The sequence below is a fragment of the Hyla sarda genome, chromosome 9, assembly GCF_029499605.1.
Source record: "Hyla sarda isolate aHylSar1 chromosome 9, aHylSar1.hap1, whole genome shotgun sequence".
In the NCBI taxonomy this organism is placed as follows: domain Eukaryota; kingdom Metazoa; phylum Chordata; class Amphibia; order Anura; family Hylidae; genus Hyla; species Hyla sarda.
Window position 1 is genome coordinate 59355282 of NC_079197.1, and position 18588 is coordinate 59373869.

General features: G+C 43.1%; 1 protein-coding gene across 1 annotated transcript in view; it reads right to left on the reverse strand.

The window, feature by feature from the left end:
- The window catches only part of LOC130291605 (rho GTPase-activating protein 6-like), an 851736-nt gene that overhangs the window by 249794 nt on the left and 583354 nt on the right, over positions 1-18588 (reverse strand). Inside the window, exon 7 of the mRNA XM_056540562.1 lies at positions 15474-15529. Coding sequence (XP_056396537.1) covers positions 15474-15529 — 56 coding nt within the window. The remainder of the gene's footprint in view (positions 1-15473; positions 15530-18588) is intronic.

Consider the following 18588-nt stretch of genomic DNA (forward strand, 5'->3'; position numbering starts at 1 on the left):
TAAAAGTGACCAAAAATAAACTATTCTGGACTTTGGATTTTTTTTGTGCATATGCCATTGACCGTGCGGTTTAATTAACAATATATTTTTATGATTCTGACATTTCCGCACGCGGCGATACCACATATATTTATTTTTATTTACACTGCTTTTTTTTATGGGAAAAGGGGGGGGGGGTTATTCAAACTTTTATTAGGGAAGGGGTTAAATGATCTTTATCACTGCACACACTGAACTTGTACATTGATCAATGGTTTATCATAGGAAACTATTGATCGATGATTCTGCTGCTTGACTGCTCATGCCTGGATCTCAGGCACTGAGCAGTCATTCTGCGATCGGACACCATGAGGCTGGTAAGGGGACCCTCCTGCTCTCCATCTCCTCATGCTATTCGTGATGCCGTGATTTCACCGCGGCAGTCCCGAACAGCCCGCTGAGCTAGCCGGGGGTAGTTTAGTTTCACTTTAGACGTGGCGATCAACTTTGATCAACCCGTGGCCCGCGTCATAGAACGGGATCAGACTCAGGGCATACAGGTACACCCTTGGTCCTTAACAGGTTAAAGGGGTACTCCGGTGGAAAACCTTTTTTTTTTAAATGAACTGGTGCCAGAAAGTTAAACAGATTTGTAAATTACTTCTATTTAAAAATCTTAATCCTTCCAGTACTTATTAGCAGCTGTATGCTACAGAGGAAATTCTTTTATTTTTACATTTCTTTTTTGTCTTGTCCACAGTGTTTTTTGCTGACACCTCTGTCCATGTCAGGAACTGCCCAGAGCAGCATAGGTTTGCTATGAGGATTTTCTCCTGCTCTGGAGAATTCCTGATAAGGGCATTAGGTGTCAGCAGAGAGCACTGTGGAGAAGACAAAAATGAAGAATTTCCTCTGTAGCATACAGTTGCTAATAAGTACTGGAAGGACAAATATGTTTTAATTGAAGCCATAACTTTCTGGCACCAGTTGATTAAAAAAAAATGTTTTCCACCGGAGTACCCCTTTCAGTTCAAAATGGGCTTCATCCTTAACCCCTTTCACAGAATGACTTATATAAATGTCAGGTTATGCTGGTAGTTCGCGCATTCTGATGTTTATATAAGTCATTCAGTTAATCCGGTAATGTGCTGCATCGCACGGGTTAACAGGCAGAAGACCCGCTGTTACCAGCGGTAGACAATTTCTGCAAGCCCCCCCCAGGAACATCTGTGAATGGTCCTGGTCAGCGAGCACTATGATTGGTCCCTGTGGACCAATCAATGTGTCTCAGCTGATGGGGGGGGGAGTTGAAGTTCAGATCCCCCGCTTTGCCCGCCCCTAGAAGTCCAGGTAGAGTAAGGGAAGATGACCCCTAGAGCTACGGGGGGACATACCACAGGACCGGTGCAGACAGCAGGGACCGGGGACCAGCGGCAGGCAAGTGGAGGAGGCAGCGGCGGCGGAATCAGAGGCAGCAGTGAAGATCGCTGTAAAGTGATCTTCACTGCTGCTTCTAGGAGTTTCAAAACTACAACTCCCAGCATGCCCAGACAGCCATTGGCTGTCCGGGCATGCTGGGAGTTGTAGTTTTGCAACATCTGAAGGGCCACAGTTTGGAGACCACTGTGCAGTGGTCTCCAATCTGTGCTCTTCCTGATGTTGCAAAACTAGAACTCTCAGCATGCCCGGACAGTCCAGGCATGCTGGGAGTTGTAGTTTTGTAACATCTGGCCCTTCAGATGTTGCTGAACTACAAGACCAAGCATGCCTGGGCATGCTTGGAGTTGAAGTTTTGCCACATTTGGAGGGCTACAGTTTGGACACCACTACACAGTGGTCTCCGAACTGTTCTCCTACAGTTGTTGCAAAACTACAACTCCCAGCATTCCCTTTGGCTGTCTGGGCATGCTGGGAGTTTAAGTTTTGCAACAATGGAGGCACACTGGTTGGGAAACATTGTCTGTTTCCTTACTCAGTCCCAACCCGTGTGCCTTCAGCTGTTGCAAAACTATAACTCCCAGGATGCACTGACAGACCATTCATGCTGGGAGTTGTAGTTATGCAACAGCTGGAGGAACACGGGTTGGGAAACACTGAGTTAAGTAACAAGCCCTCAGTGTTTTGCAACCATTGAGCCTCCAGCTGTTGCATAACTACAACCCCCAACATGCACAAACAGCCAAAGGGCATACTGGAAGTTGTAGTAGTATGGCCCCAGCTGTTGCATAACTACAAGTCCCAGCATGCCCCTCTGCTTTTACTGCATGCTGAGAGTTGTAGTTTTGCAGCAGCTGGAGGTTCCCCCCCCCCCCCCCCCCGTGGGAATGGGTACAGAGAGTTTCTCACTGCAAGTTTGAGATGCAGCAAATTTTCTGCCGCAGCTCAAACTCCCAGTGGTAAACTCGCTGTGAACCCCCGTCTGTCTAAATGTACCCTAAAAACACTACACTACACTACACAAAATAAAGGGTAAAACAGTACATATACATATACCCCTGCACAGTCTCCCCCCCCCCCCCCCCCCCCAATAAAAATGAAAAACATCTGGTACGGCACTGTTCCAAAACGGAGCCTCCAGCTGTTGCAAAACAACAACTCCCAGTATTGCCGGACAGCCATTGACTGTCCAGGCATGCTGGTAGTTTTGCAACAGCTGGAGGCACCTTGTTTGGGAATCACTGGCGTAGAATACCCCTATGTCCGTCCCTATGTAAATCCCTAATTTAGGCCTCAAATGCGCATGGTGCTCTCTCACTACGGAGCCCTGTCGTATTTCAAGGAAACAGTTTAGGGCCACATATGGGGTACCTCCGTACTCGGGAGAAATTGCCTAACACATTTTGGGGGGCTTTTTCTCCTTTTACCCCTTATGAAAAGATAAAGTTGAGGTCTACTCCAGCATGTTATTGTAAAAATGTTTTATTTTTTACACTAACTTGCTGGTGTTGCCCCATACTTTTTATTTTCACAAGTGGTAAAAGGAAAAAAAGACCCCCAAAATTTGTAACGCAATTTCTTCTGAGTATGGAAATACCCCATTTGTGGACATAAAATGCTCTGCAGGCGCACAACAAGGCTCAGGAGTGAGAACACCATGTACATTTGAGGTGATTTGCACAGGGGTGGCTGATCATTACAGCGGTTCTGAAACAAACAAATAAAAAACACCCACATTCAACTCAATTTTGGAAACTACACCCCTTAAAGGGGTACTCCAGTGAAAACCTTTTTTCTTTTAAATCAACTGGTGGCAGAAAGTTAAACATATTTGTAAATTACTTCTATTAAAAAATCTTAATCCTTCCTGTACTTATTAGCTCCTGAATACTACAGAGGAAATTATTTTCTTTTTGGAATGCTCTCTGATGACATCACGAGCACAGTTCTCTCTGGTGACATTATTATAATAATAATAATAATAATAATAATAACGCTTTATTCATTGTTGTCCTTAGTGGGATTTGAACCCAAGTCCCCAGTACTGCAAGGCAGCAGTGCTAACCACTGAGCCACCATGCTGCCCTTATCATACATCTGCTATGCATGGTTGCTTGTGATGTCATCTGTGTTTCAAAAAGAAAGGAATTTCCTCTGTAGCATTCAGCAGCCAATAAGTACTGGAAGGATTAAGATTTTTTAATAGAAGAAATTTACAAATATGTTTAACTTTCTGCCACCAGTTGATTTAAAAGAAAAAAGGTTTTCACCGGAGTACCCCATTAAAGGAGAACTGCGGTTAGAGAGGGCGTGTTGACCACCGCACAAAGCAGCGGCCGACACGCCCCCTCCATACACTGCTACGGGAGAGCCGGAAATTGCCGAAGGCAGCGCTTCGGCTCTCCCATAGCAGTAAATGGAGGGCGCGTGTCAGCCGCCGCCTCGTGCGGTGGTCGACATGCGCTCTCTATGCAGAGAGCCGCGGCCCGTACGGGAGATCATGGGGGGCCCCAGCGGTCGGACCCCCCGCGATCTGAAACTTATCCCCTATCCTTTAAGGAACATAGCAATGGGTATTATAGCAATACATAGCAATGCGTTTACAAAGCCCCATGGTGCCAGAACGGTGGAACCCCACCACATGTGACCCCATTCTGGAAACTACACCCCTCACAGAATGTAATAAGGGGTGCAGTGAACATTTACACCCCACAGGTGTCTGACAGATTTTTGGAACAGTGGTCCGTGAAAAAGAAAAATTTTAAAACTTTTATGATGCAAACATAAAGTAGACACATGGGCCCTCATTTACTACGAGTGGAGTGTCGGTTTGTGTTTTTGCAAGTCCTTTACTCAAAAAAGTCTCTGCAAATTCTGACTACATTAGTGCTTGTACTACTACCCCCATCATGGAACAGGGTCTGTTCCATGTTGGGGGTAGTAGTAGAGGGGCTGAGGGATTGATGGCACCGGGTCTCACTTCTGAGACCCGATCCGATCAGATGTTATTAAGCAGTAAACTTTCATTTTTAAATTCCCTACCAGGAGCCCTGAATGGCCGTGACCGAGGAGCCAATCAGGGCTCCTGGCAGGGTTTTAATATAGAAGCGCTGTGGTGTATATATCTTGCCCCTCCAGCGTTTCTATATATCTTTCCCCCTGCTGCGCTATATCAAACTTAGTGCCCCCTGTGCTTGAATAAATGTACTGCCCCCCCAACTGCGCATATACTGACCCCCGCTGCGCATATTTACATATATATATATATATATATATATACTGACACCCACCCCCCCTAGCTGCGCATATTAATATTCATGCTCTCCCTCCCCTGGCTGCCAATGAATGAAAACTCTATTAGCGGCGGAGTGGAAGGCTGCTGCTGCATATCATGCTGTGTGAGTCAGACATATGGATATATGTCTGACCCTCACATCATATATATACAAATGCCGGCTCACAGCTATGAATGACAAGTAAGCTAGTAGGAGCAGCAGCGCGAGCCTCCCTGCGCTGCTTTACTTGTCATTCCTAGCGGTGAGCCGGCATTTGTATATGGATGATGTGAGGGTCAGACATATATCCATATGTCTGACCCCCACAGCATGATATGCAACTGCTGCCCGCTATGAATGACAAACTCTTAGCAGCTTGAGCGGGCAGCAGGCTTCCGTTCTGCCACTAATAGAGTTTTCATTCATTGGCAGCCAGGGCAGGGAGAGCATGAATGCTAATATGCGCAGCTGGGGGGGGGGGGGTCAGTATATATATAAATATGCGCAGCGGGGGTCAGTATAGATATATAATAGCGCTGGGGGGGCAGTACATTTATTCAAGCACAGCGGGCACTAAGTTTGATATAGCGCAGCAGGGGGAAAGATAGAAACGCTGGAGGAGCCAGATATATACCCCCCCAGCGATTCTATACATCTTTGCCCACCACAGCGCTACTATATTAAAACCCTGCCAGGAGCCCTGATTGGCTCCTCGGTCCCGGCCATTCAGGGCTCCTGGTGGACTGGTGGGGAATTTAAAAATGAAAGTTTACTGTACATTGCAGGGGATCGGAACATGCCGCCCGCTCCCCTGCTTAATAACATCTGTTGGGATCGGGTCTCAGAAGTGAGACCCGGTGCCATCAATCCCTCAGCCCCTCTACAACTACCCCCAACATGGAACAGACCCTGTTCCATGCTGGGGGTAGCAGGATTCACTCCGTTTTGAGGAATTTACCGACAGCTCTGAGCTGTCGGTTTTCTGTGAAGCAAAACTCACAGGCTTTCCTTTGAGTATTCTTCACACTCGGAGTGTTCTTTCTGTTTTTGTCAGGAACACACCCCTTTTGTCGGGAAAAACGCCCCTTTTTTTTCACTCTGAGTGATTTTTTCGGGATGTGCGCCAGATTCGGGCGCAAATTCTGGCTCAGACAGAATTCTGGCTCAGACAGAATTCTGGCGCAAAACCCGACAAAAAGTGTTGGGATCCTGTTAGTAAATGAGGGCCATTGTATATGTAAATCAATATATAATTTATTTGGTATGTCTATTTTCCTCACAAGCAGAGAGCTTCAAAGTTAGAAAAATGCAACATTTTCGAATTTTTCACCAAGAAATGATGCAGGTATCGACGAAAATTTACCACTATGGTAAAGTAGAATATGTCACGAAAAAACAATGTCAAAATCAAATTCATCATTCATAAGTAAAAGCATCCCAGAGTTATTAATGCTTAAATTGACAGTGGTCAGATGTACAAAAAATGCTCTGGTCATTAAGGTCGAAATGGTCTTGGTCCTTAAGGGGTTAAAAACTAATTGGCATACATTTTCAGTTTTTCCCAATTTTTAAGACTCCTGGTTGATTTGAAACATTGAATTTAATGGAAAGCTTCCTGGAAAAGGTGGCATGAAAGAGCTGCTTTGAATATTCTTTCTTCCTTGCATGGGCGGACTGACCGGCCGGTCCATTCGGCTGTGGTCCGAAGGCCCGGCCGGGAAAAGGGCCCACTGTCCACCGCCTGTCATTGAAAATCTAAAAAAAAAAAGTTATTTTTTTAAAAATAGTCACCGCTCACTATATGATGGCACAGTCAGAGACATGAGTTATATATCTGACTGTGCCATCATGTAGTGAGCGGTGAAAGGCAGGGACTCCGGTGGAAAACTTTTTTTTTAAATCAACTGGTGCCAGAAAGTGAAACAGATATGTAAATTATTTCTACTAAAATTTTATAATCCTTCCAGTACTTATTAGCAGCTGTATACTACAGAACAGAATTCTTATCTATTTGGGGTTTCTTTTCTGTCACGACCACAGTGCTCTCTGCTGACACTTCTGTCCATTTTAGGAACTGTCCAAGAGCAGGAGAAAATCCCCATAGCAAACATATGCTGCTCTTCCCAAAATGGGCCGAGGTGTCAGCAGAGAACACTGTGGTCGTGACAGAAATGAAATCCCGAATAGAAGAGAATTTCCTCTGTAGTATACAGCAGCTAATAAGTACTGGAAGGATTACGAATTTTTAATAGAAGTAATTTACAAATCTGTTTAACTTTCTGGCACCAGTTGATTTAAAAAAAAAAAAAAGTTTTCCACCTTAGTACCCCTTTAATCTCTTAAGGACCAGGCACGTATGAGTACGTCCCTGCACCCTCTTACTTAAGGACCAGGCACGTACTCATACGTCCGTGGGAATTTCGGTCCCCGTCGCGCGCCGGGCGGGGACCGGACCGGGGTGACTGTTGATATCTATCAGCAGGCACCCCTGCGCAAATGCCCAGGGGGGTCCTCAGACCCCCCATGTCGGCGATCGGCGCAAATCGCAAGTGAATTCACACTTGCGATTTGCGCGCTTCCGGGTCATTACGGGTCTATGGTGACCCGGTGACCTGGAATATAAGGAGGATCGCGGGTGTCTAAGACACCCCAATGGGTACATTCACAAGGGCAGGCTTACAGTAAGTTTTCTGCTTCAAATATGAGCTGCGGCAAATTTTTCGCCGCAGCGCAAACTCCTAGCAGGGAACTCACTGTAAACCTCTGCCAATGTGAACGTACCCTAAAAACACTACACTACACTAACACATAATAAAGGGTGAAACACTACATATACACCCCTTACACTGTCTCTCCCCGAATAAAAATTTAAAAAGTATTATACGGAAGTTTCCAAAACGGAGCCTCCAGCTGTTGCAAAACAACAACTCACAGCATTTCTGGACAGCCACTGACTGTCCAGGCATGCTGGGAGTTTAGCAACAGCTGGAGGCATCCTGTTTGGGAATCACTGGCATAGAATACCCCTATGTCCACCCCTATGCAATCCCTCATTTAGTCCTCAAATGCGCATGGCGCTCTCTCACTTCGGATCCCTTTCGTATTTCAAGGAAACAGTTTAGGGCCACATATGGGGTATCTCTGTACTCGGGAGAAATGACACCACAAATTTTGGGGGGCTTTTTCTCCTTTTACCCCTTATGAAAAGGAAAAGTTGGGGTCTACACCAGCCTGTTAGTGTAAAAAACAAAAAACATTTTACACTAACATGCTGGTGTTGCCTTTTACTTTTTATTTTCACAAGAGGTAAAAGGAAAAAAAGACCCCCAAAATTTGTAACGCAATTTCTCCTGAGTACGGAAATACCCCAGATGTGGGGCGTAAAATGATCTGCGGGCGCATAACAAGGCTCAAGAGTGAGAGCGCACTATGTACATTTGAAGCCTAAATTGGTGATTTGCACAGGGGTGGCTAATTTTACAGCGGTTCTTACATAGTTAGTACTGTCGAAAAAAGACATATGTCCATCAAGTTCAACCAGGGAATTAAGGGGTAGGGGTGTGGCGCGATATTGGGGAAGGGATGAGATTTTATATTTCTTCATAAGCATTAATCTTATTTTGTTCCAGGAATGTATCTAATCCTGTTTTAAAGCTGTTAATTGTTCCTGCTGTGACCAGTTCCTGAGGTAGACCGTTCCATAAATTCACAGACCTCACGGTAAAGAAGGCGTGTCGCCCCTTGAGACTAAACTTTTTCTTCTTAACCTGGAACAGTTTTTCTCCATATTTTTTGTATGGGCCATTAATATACTTATATACGTTTATCATATCCCCCCTTAAACGTCTCTTCTCAAGACTAAACAATTGTAACTCCTTTAATCGCTCCTCATAGCTAAGATGTTCCATGCCCCATATTAGTTTAGTCGCGCGTCTCTGCACCCTTTCCAACTCCGCAGTGTCCCTTTTATGGACAGGTGCCCAAAACTGAACAGCATATTCCAGGTGAGGCCGTACCAATGCTTTATAAAGGGGGAGTATTATGTCCCTGTCCCTTGAGTCCATGCCTCTTTTGATACATGACAATATCCTGCCGGCTTTGGAAGCAGCAGCCTGACATTGCATGCTATTCTGTAGTCTGTGATCTACAAGTACACCCAGATCCTTCTCTACCAGTGACTCTGCCAGTTTAATCCCCCCTAAGACATACGATGCATGCAGGTTATGCATGCAGGTTCTGACATAAACGAAAAAATAAATAAATACCGACATGTGACCCCATTTTGGAAACTACACCCCTCATGGAATGTAACAAGGGGTATAGTGAGCCTTAGCACCCCTCAGGTGTTTGGCAAATTTTCGTTAAAGTTGGATGGGAAAATGAAAAAAAATATTTTTTTTCACTTAAATGCTGGTTACCCTAAATTTTTCATTTTCACAAGGGAAAATAGGAAAAAAGCCCCCCAAAATTTTGAACCCCATTTCTTCTGAGTAAGAAAATATCCCAAATGTAGATGTAAAGTGCTCGGCGGGCGAACTACAATGCTCAAATGAGAGGGATCGCCATTGGGATTTTGAAGAGAAAATGTGTCCGGAATTGAAGACCACGTGTGTTTACAAAGCCCCCATTGTGCCAGAACAATGGACCCCCCAACATGTGACCCCATTTTGGAAACTACACCCCTCACGTAATGTAATGAGGGGTACAGTAAGCATTTACGCCCCACAGGTGTCTGGCAGATTTTTGGAACAGTGGTCCGTGAAAATGAAAAATTTAATTTTTCATTTGCTCAGCCCACTGTTCCAAAGATCTGTCAAATGCCAGTGGCGTGTAAATACTCACTGCACCCCTTATTAAATTCTGTGAGGGGTGTAGTTTCCAAAATGTGGTCACATGTGGGGGGGGGGGGTCCACTGTTCTGGCAGCACTGGGGGCTTTGTAAATGTACATGGCCCCTGACTGCCATTCCAAACAAATTCACTTTTCAAAAGCTCAATGGCGCTCCTTCTCTTCTGAGCATTGTAGTTCAACCGCAGGGCACTTGAGGTCCACATATGGGGTATTTCCATACTCAGAAGAAATGGGGTTACAAATTTTGGGGGGTATTTTCTGCTATTAACCCTTGCAAAAATGTGAAATTTGGGGGGAAACACACATTTTTGTGAAATTTTTTTTTACATATGCAAAAGTCGTGAAACCCCTGCTGGGTATTAAGGCTCACTTTATTCTTTGTTATGTTCCTCAAGGGGTCTTAGTTTCCAAAATGGTATGCCATGTGTTTTTTTTTTGCTGTTCTGGCACCATAGGGGCTTCCTAAATGCGACATGCCCCCCGACCAAAATTTGCTCTCAAAAAGCCAAATATGACTCCTTCTCTTCTGAGCATTGTAGTTCGCCCGTAGTGCACTTCAGGTCAACTTATGGGGTACCTCTATTCTCAGAAGAGATGGAGTTACAAATTTTGGGGGGTATGTTCTGCTATTAACCCTTGCAAAAATGTTAAATTTGGGGGGAAACACACATTTTAGTGAAATTTTTTTTTTTTACATATGCAAAAGTTGTGAAACCCCTGCTGGGTATTAAGGCTCACTTTATTCCTTGTTACGTTCCTCAAGGGGTCTAGTTTCCAAAATGGTATGCCATGTGGGGGGGGGTTTGCTGTCCTGGCACCATAGGGGCTTCCTAAATGCGACATGCCCCCGAGCAAAATTTGCTCTCAAAAAGCCAAATATCACTCGTTCTCTTCTGAGCATTGTAGTTCGCCCGTAGTGCACTTCAGGTCAACTTATGGGGTACCTCCATACTCAGAAGAGATGGAGTTACAAATTTTGGGGGGTATTTTCTGCTATTAACCCTTGCAAAAATGTTAAATTTGGGGGGAAACACACATTTTAGTGAAATTTTTTTTTTTTTACATATGCAAAAGTTGTGAAACCCCTGCTGGGTATTAAGGCTCACTTTATTCCTTGTTACATTCCTCAAGGGGTCTAGTTTCCAAAATGGTATGCCATGTGGGGGGGGGGGGGGTTTGCTGTCCTGGCACCATAGGGGCTTCCTAAATGCGACATGCCCCCGAGCAAAATTTGCTCTCAAAAAGCCAAATATCACTCGTTCTCTTCTGAGCATTGTAGTTCGCCCGTAGTGCACTTCAGGTCAACTTATGGGGTACCTCCATACTCAGAAGAGATGGAGTTACAAATTTTGGGGGGTATTTTCTGCTATTAACCCTTGCAAAAATTTGAAATTTGGGGGGAAACACACAATTTAGTAAAAAAAATTTTTTTTTACATATGCAAAAGTCGCGAAACACCTGTGTGGTATTAAGGCTCACTTAATTCCTTGTTACGTTCCTCAAGGGGTCTAGTTTACAAAATGGTACGCCATGTGTTTTTTTTTTTTTTTATGTTCTGGCACCATAGGGGCTTCCTAAATGCAACATGCCCCCCAAAAAACATTTCAGAAAAACTTACTCTCCAAAATCCCCTTGTCGCTCCTTCGCTTCTGAGCCCTCTACTGCGCCCACCGAACACTTTACATAGACATATGAGGTATGTACTTACTCAAGAGAAATTGGGCTACAAATACAAGTATATCTCCTTTTACCCCTTATAAAAATTCAAAAATTGGGTCTACAAGAACATGCAAGTGTAAAAAATGAAGATTTGGAATTTTCTCCTTCACTTTGCTGCTATTCCTGTGAAACACCTAAAGGGTTAACACACTTACTGAATGTCATTTTGAATACTTTGGGGGTGCAGTTTTTTATAAAGGGGTCTTTCATGGGGTATTTCTAATATGAAGACCCTTCATATCCACTTCAATCCTGAACTGGTCCCTGAAAAATAGTGAGTTTGAAAATTTTGTGAAAAATTGGAAAATTGCTGCTGAAATTTGAAGCCCTCTGGTGTCTTCCAAAAGTAAAAACTTGTCAATTTTATGATGCAAACATAAAGTAGACATATTGTATATGTGAATAAAAAAAATTATTTGGAATATCCATTTTCCTTACAAGCAGAGAGCTTCAAAGTTAGAAAAATGCAAAATTTTCAATTTTTTCATCAAATTTTGGGATTTTTCACCAAGAAAGGATGCAAGTTACCACAAAAATTTACCACCATGTTAAAGTAGAATATGTCACGGAAAAACAATCTCAGAATCAGAATGATAACTAAAAGCATTCCAAAGTTATAAATGTTTAACCCCTTAAGGACTCAGGGTTTTTCAGTTTTTGCGCTTTCGTTTTTTACTCTTTACTTTTAAAAATCATAACCCTTTCAATTTTCCACCTAAAAATCCATATTATGGCTTATTTTTTTGCGTCACCCATTCTACTTTGCAGTGACATTAGTTATTTTACCCAAAAATTAAGAAATAATTGTCCGACAAAATTGAAGAAAAAACGCCATTTTGTACGGGGCCGTATGAGGTCGTATGAGGTCTCATTTTTTGCGCCGTGATCTGAAGTTTTTATCGGTATGATTTTTGTTTTGATCAGACTTTTTGATCACTTTTCTTTTTATTCATTTTTTAATGGTATAAAAAGTGACCAAAATACGTTTTTTACGAAATTTTTTACGTGTACGCCATTGACCGTGCGGTTTAATTAACAATATATTTTTATAGTTTACATTTACGCATGCGGCGATACCACATATGTTTATTTTTATTTTTATTTACACTGTTTTATTTTTTTTATGGGAAAAGGGGAGTGATTCAAACTTTTATTAGGGAAGGGGTTAAATGACCTTTAGTAACACTTTTTTTAACTTTTTTTTGCAGTGTTATAGGTCCCATAGGTCCTATAACACTGCACACACTGATCTCTTACACAGATCACTGGCGTGTATTTACACGCCTGTGATCAGTATTATCGGCGCTTGACTGCTCCTGCCTGGATCTCAGGCACGGAGCAGTCATTCGACGATCAGACACCGAGGAGGCAGGTAAGGGCCCTCCCGGTGTCATGTAAGCTGTTCGGGATGCCGCAATTTCACCGCGGCGGTCCCGAACAGCCCGACTGAGCAGCAGGGATACTTTCACTTTAGAAGCGGCGGTCAGCTTTGACTGCCGCTTCTAAAGGGTTAATACCGCACATTGCCGCGATCGGCGATGTGTGGTATTAGCCGTGGGTCCCGGCCGTTGACCGACGCAATGTGATGCTTCATATTGCGGGAGCCAGCGCAGGACGTAAATATACGTCCTGCGTCGTTAAGGGGTTAAAGTGACAGTGGTCAGATGTTCAAAAAACGCTCTGGTCCTCAGGTGTAAAATGGCCTGGTCCTTAAGGGGTTAAAGGTGAGTGGAGACTGGAGCCAAGTTCGACTGGTTATCACAGACAGAGATCCCAAGTTGGCACAAAAAGGAGGAGTTCAGTGTTTTAAGGCACTTGGTGTAGTTAAGGTGATTGGCATTGCCATCCCTCAAAGTACCCCATAGCCTCAAGCGCACTGTACCCCCTATTCCTTTCTATAGCAAATATTCATATACATAATGAGCGGGAATAGGGGCGGGGCAGAGGTGGGGCCAGGGGTGGAGTCTTGCTGGGGGCCCTTGCTTTATTTGGTCCGGGGGCCCTGAGTGGTGTCAGTCCGCCCCTGCTTCCTTGATTTTCTTTTGGCACTGCATTTGTATTTTGTGTTGGTATACCCGTTCTAACCTGTATCTGAAATGTCAGGAAAGCTTTTCAATTCAAATGGACTCTACAAATATACATATACCAGTGTACGTTTTCTACAAAGGCAGACAAGTTAAATTGTATAGCATGCATTTACTTACTGTATGTGTGGGACATTTGTTAACAACACACTACAAATGAGAATATTGAGATTCATAGACACAACCACCACCAATAAATATGGAAATTAGGAGAGAACAGGTACCAATGCAAAACACATTGTAGTACTTGTGGATTTGCCGTCCTGTGCCTATATAATATATATAAAACAGTGTTTAAAGGGGTTATCTACGATAAGGTGATTTTAGTACGTACCAGGCAGACAGTAATGGACATGCTTAGGAAGGATCTGCACTTGTCTTGAGGCTAAATGGCTATGTTGTGAGATTACCATAACACTGTGGCTAGCTTTTTGTGAACTTATATTTCCTGTTTGACTTATGTTTTTTTGACTACAAATCCCACAATGCCATTTCCCCCCCCTCCCACACATCAGCCACCCCACCCATTGAAACAAAAGTGTTGCATTAGTTGCAGATTGATCCCTCCACCCATTGAATCAGGCAGGCTCTCTGACATAAGCTGACTAGCGAGTCAGGTCTCGGCCACATTGCAAGCTGGGAAAAATCTGAGACAACAGTCATTTTGTATGCTGGTAAAAATAAATAGTGAGGTGAAAATCACAGAAGAATTGTTAAAAACCGTCACACACAGGTACAGATACTATATTATGATCTACACTAACTTTACAGCCCCTGTAGCATAGTCAAATAAAAAAAAATCCTGGAATACCCCTTTAATGTCTACTACTTATTTACTTACAACCTTTTTTATTTTCTGCTTACAGTTTTTGTTGAAACATAAATTATGAGAATTTGAAAGCCAGAAAACTGAGAACATAGCACCTAACTAACAAATAAATGTATCACTTAGCTATCAGGCAAAGAGTAAACATAACACTCAGGTTATAAATACTCAGCAGCTCATGAGGCCCCATTCATATCACGTTATAGGGGTATGCTGCTGTTTAACATCAGGATATTAACCAAAATTGTATTCTGATATATTCTGTGGTGTATCCCTTGACAAATGCAAGTTTGCAATGTGTGCCACTGGCTAGAAGATCTAGCCAATTACGTTTTTATTTAACTGAAAAAATGCCCGCAAACAAGTCATGGTGGGGGTCAATAAAGATCAACAGGTGATTTATTACTAACGTGCATGCTCTCACTTTAGTCTGTAAGCAATGGCTTATGTATATTTGTTACCTGTATACAGTAACCCCCCGACCTACGATGGCCCCGACATATGATAAAATCGACATACTATGGCCTCTCAGAGGCCATCGCATGTCGATGTCAGCATCGACATACGATGCTTTTATATGTCGGGGCCATCGCATTAACTGCTATCCGACAGCGCAAAATGCTTAAGCTACTGTCGGATAGCAGTTTAAGCATCCCTGGCAGGTTCGCTTACCTATTCCCGCTGCTCCGGATCCACTTCGCGATCCTCCGGTGTCCTGCGCATCTTCTCCAGGGACCGGGCCTCGATTTCCGGCGTTATTATGTCACTGCGCACGACGCGCCGGCGCAGCAGCGTAATAACGTCACCAGAAAGCGAGGCCCGGACCCAGGAGAAGATGCGCAAGACACGGGAGGATCGCGAAGAAGACACCGGAGCAGCGGGACAGCATCGGGAGCCCCTGGGACAGCATCGGAAGTGGTGAGGACCTGGTCCGGAGCGACGGGGACAGGTGAGTACAGCTTCCTATACTTTACATTGCATGGATCCCTCAACATACGATGGATTCGACAAACGATGGGTCGTTTGGAACGAATTACCATCGTATGTTGAAGGACCACTGTATATATATATATATATATATATATATATATATATATATATTTATTTATTTTTTATTGTATTTTTTTCATTTTCAGTTTTTTTTCTTATTTTGAGTTGATATTTTGAAAGATTTGCCATAGAGTGCTGGTTTCAAGCTGCAGAAATTGTTTATCTGTATAGTATATTGTACAATGTGTTACTTTATGAGTTTTGTATGTATACCTATAACACTAAATAAACAGGAGTACTCTTAGCACTGACCTGGTTAACTCTTTTCTTTGAACTTCCAATACGAAAAATGCCAACTGTCTGAAGCCCTGAAAAAATGAAAGACAAGTAATACAATTATATCTTGGGCACACAGTGTAATTTTTTAGCATTCTTTTTTAATGAAGTGTAAAAGTAAGGTATACAATGCAGGTATTTATGTATTTACCAAAACTAAGAAATTCTATCATTCATATAGAGACATAAATAATCCACACATTTCTAAATGTGTTATGTATTCATATAATTTAGTCAGAGGCCTATATGAGATTGCCCCAGTTTGCAAAATTAGCATCAGGTTCACTATACACACTTTGGATCTTATTAAAATATAATTTATTGTATCCCATGACTTGGCCTGTACTTCTTCCCTGAACTTTTCTATCCTCAGGATATAAAGGATACCTTTCACCTACTTTGAGATGTGCCAGTGGGATTCTGATTTAAGGACTGAGCTTTAAACTCTGCCCCTAGACATCTTATCCCTTATCGAAAGGATAGAGGATAAGATGTTTGATTGCAGGGGTCCCACCAATGGGGACCTACGTGATCTTTCCTGCAGCAACCCCGTTTCTCAGCTGCACAGAGCAAGGATCACTCTGTGGCTGATGACCGGCGATACAGGGGAAGGAGTATTGTGATGTCACGGCTCCGCCACCTCGTGATGTCATGCCCCACCCCCTCAATGCATGTCTATGGGAGGGGGTGTGATGTCACGATGCTCCGTTCCCTGCATCGCCTGTCATAAGCCACAGAGTGATCCTCACTCTGTGCAGCTAAGAAACGGGGTGCTACAGAAGAGATCATTGGGGTCCCCAGCAGTGGGACCCCCACAATCAGACATCTTATCCCCTATCCTTTCGATAGGGAATAAGATGTCTAGGGGCGTAGTACCCCTTTAAGTGGATAAAAAGAGAGAGAGAGATGTACTGCTGCCAGAAAAGGCAGCTAGCAGGTTACTCTAAGGCCTTGCTCACATTGCCATCGGACTCCACTTTTCAGAGTTGCGTTGGCTAGCTGGCCGGAAGGATGGTAGTTTAGCAGAGGAAAAAAATTGTGCAAGCAGTATTTTTCTCTCTGCTAAAAATCCTGTAAAATTAGCTGGTCACCGACGGACCCCATGCAAGTGAATGAGGTCAGTCATAACCGGGTGGTGGCCGTTTGTATCTTACCCGTTTTAGGGTCCGATCGGCTAATTGGAACCTTAACGGGTTGGTGCAGATGGCTGTGTGAATCTAGCCTCATGGAGACCTCACTAAAATTCCCCACACAACTTAGGCTGGGTCCACACTACGTTTTGTCCCATACGGGAGCGCATACGGCAGGAGGGAGCTAAAACCTCGCGCTCCCGTATGTGACCGTATGCGCTCCCGTATGTCATTCACTTCAATGAGCCGACCGGAGTGAAACGTTCGGTCCGGTCGGCTCATTTTTGCGCCGTATGCGCTTTTACAACCGGACCTAAAACCGTGGTCAACCACGGTTTTAGGTCCGGTTGTAAAAGCGCATACGGCTCAAAAATGAGCCGACCGGACCGAACGTTTCACTCCGGTCGGCTCATTGAAGTGAATGGCATACGGGAGCGCATACGGTCACATACGGGAGCGCGAGCTTTTAGCTCCCTCCTCCCGTATGCGCTCCCGTATGGGACAAAACGTAGTGTGGACCCAGCCTTATATGGTACCAGTCAGGTTACACACAACTTGATCTACTTAATGCATGCTTTAGAGAATGCTGAGTTAGGGGATGTATTGGGAAGAACCTTATCCATATCTCCAGATAAGATATAAGATAAGCCTGCAGGCCTCAGTAACATTTTATATCAGTGTTTCTCAGAGTGCCAATCTACAACTCCCAGCATGCCCGAATGCCAAAAAGAAGTTAGTAAAATTATATAAAAAACCCTCCCTTATAATAAATATAATAAGCATTAGTGTTGCTCGCGAATATTCGCAATTCGAATTTTATTTGCGAATATCGCATATTCGCGAATTTGCGAATATTCGCGAATACAGCGCTATATATTCGTAATTACGAATATTCGTTTTTTTTTTTTTCACAGTACACATCACAGTGATCATCCCTCTCTGCTTCCAGCTTATATGGTGTAAGAAGGCTCTAATACTACTGTGTGAGACTGGTGTGCGAATTTTCGCATGTGCGAAAATTTGCATATGCTAATGTTCACATATGCGAATTTTCACTTATGCTAATTTTTGTATATGCAAATTTTCGCATATGTTAATTTTCGCACACGCGAATATTCGCATATGCGAAAATAAAACGAGAATATTGCGAATATGCGAATATTCGCGAATATGACGAATATTCGTCCATATATTCGCGAATATTCGCGAATTCGAATATGGCCTATGCCGCTCAACACTAATAAGCATATTGAGTATTGTTGTATACGTAATTGTTCAGACTATTAAAATAAAAATGTTTATGATCCCACACAGTAAATAGCGTGAATATAAAAAACATACCAAATGCCAGCATATGCCAGAAAAACGTGATCAAAAAGTCCCAGATCACAGTGCAAAAAATAAGCCCTTATACAGTTCCATATACAGAAAAATCTGAAAGTTATAGGGGTCAGAAGAAGACAACTTTAAGCCAATTGATTTTTTTATAAAAAAAAAAAGTGGACTTTTTATTAACGTAGTACAGTAATAGAAAAACTATATAAATTGATTATCGTTATAACCCCTTAAGGACACATGGCCTTAGGGACACAGCTAGTTTCATTTTTACATTTTCCTTTATTCCTCCTAGCATTCTAAAATCCATGACTTTTTTATTTTTCCATTCTACAAACCCATATAAGAGCTTGTATTTTGTAACGATAGCTTTTATTTTACCATAAAAATGTTTGTGGGTAAAATAGTAACATACTTGTTAAAAAAAGGTTGAAAAAAGTCCATCAAGTTCAACCTATATGTCTAATGAGTCCCTACTGAGTCCCTATTGAGTTGATCCAGAGGAAGGCAAAAAAACACTCATCTTAGAGATAAAAATCCCTTCCTGACTCCAAATATGGCAGTCAGAATAAATCTCTGGATCAACCTTCTGTCAATATAAATCTAGAATCCATAACCTGTAATGT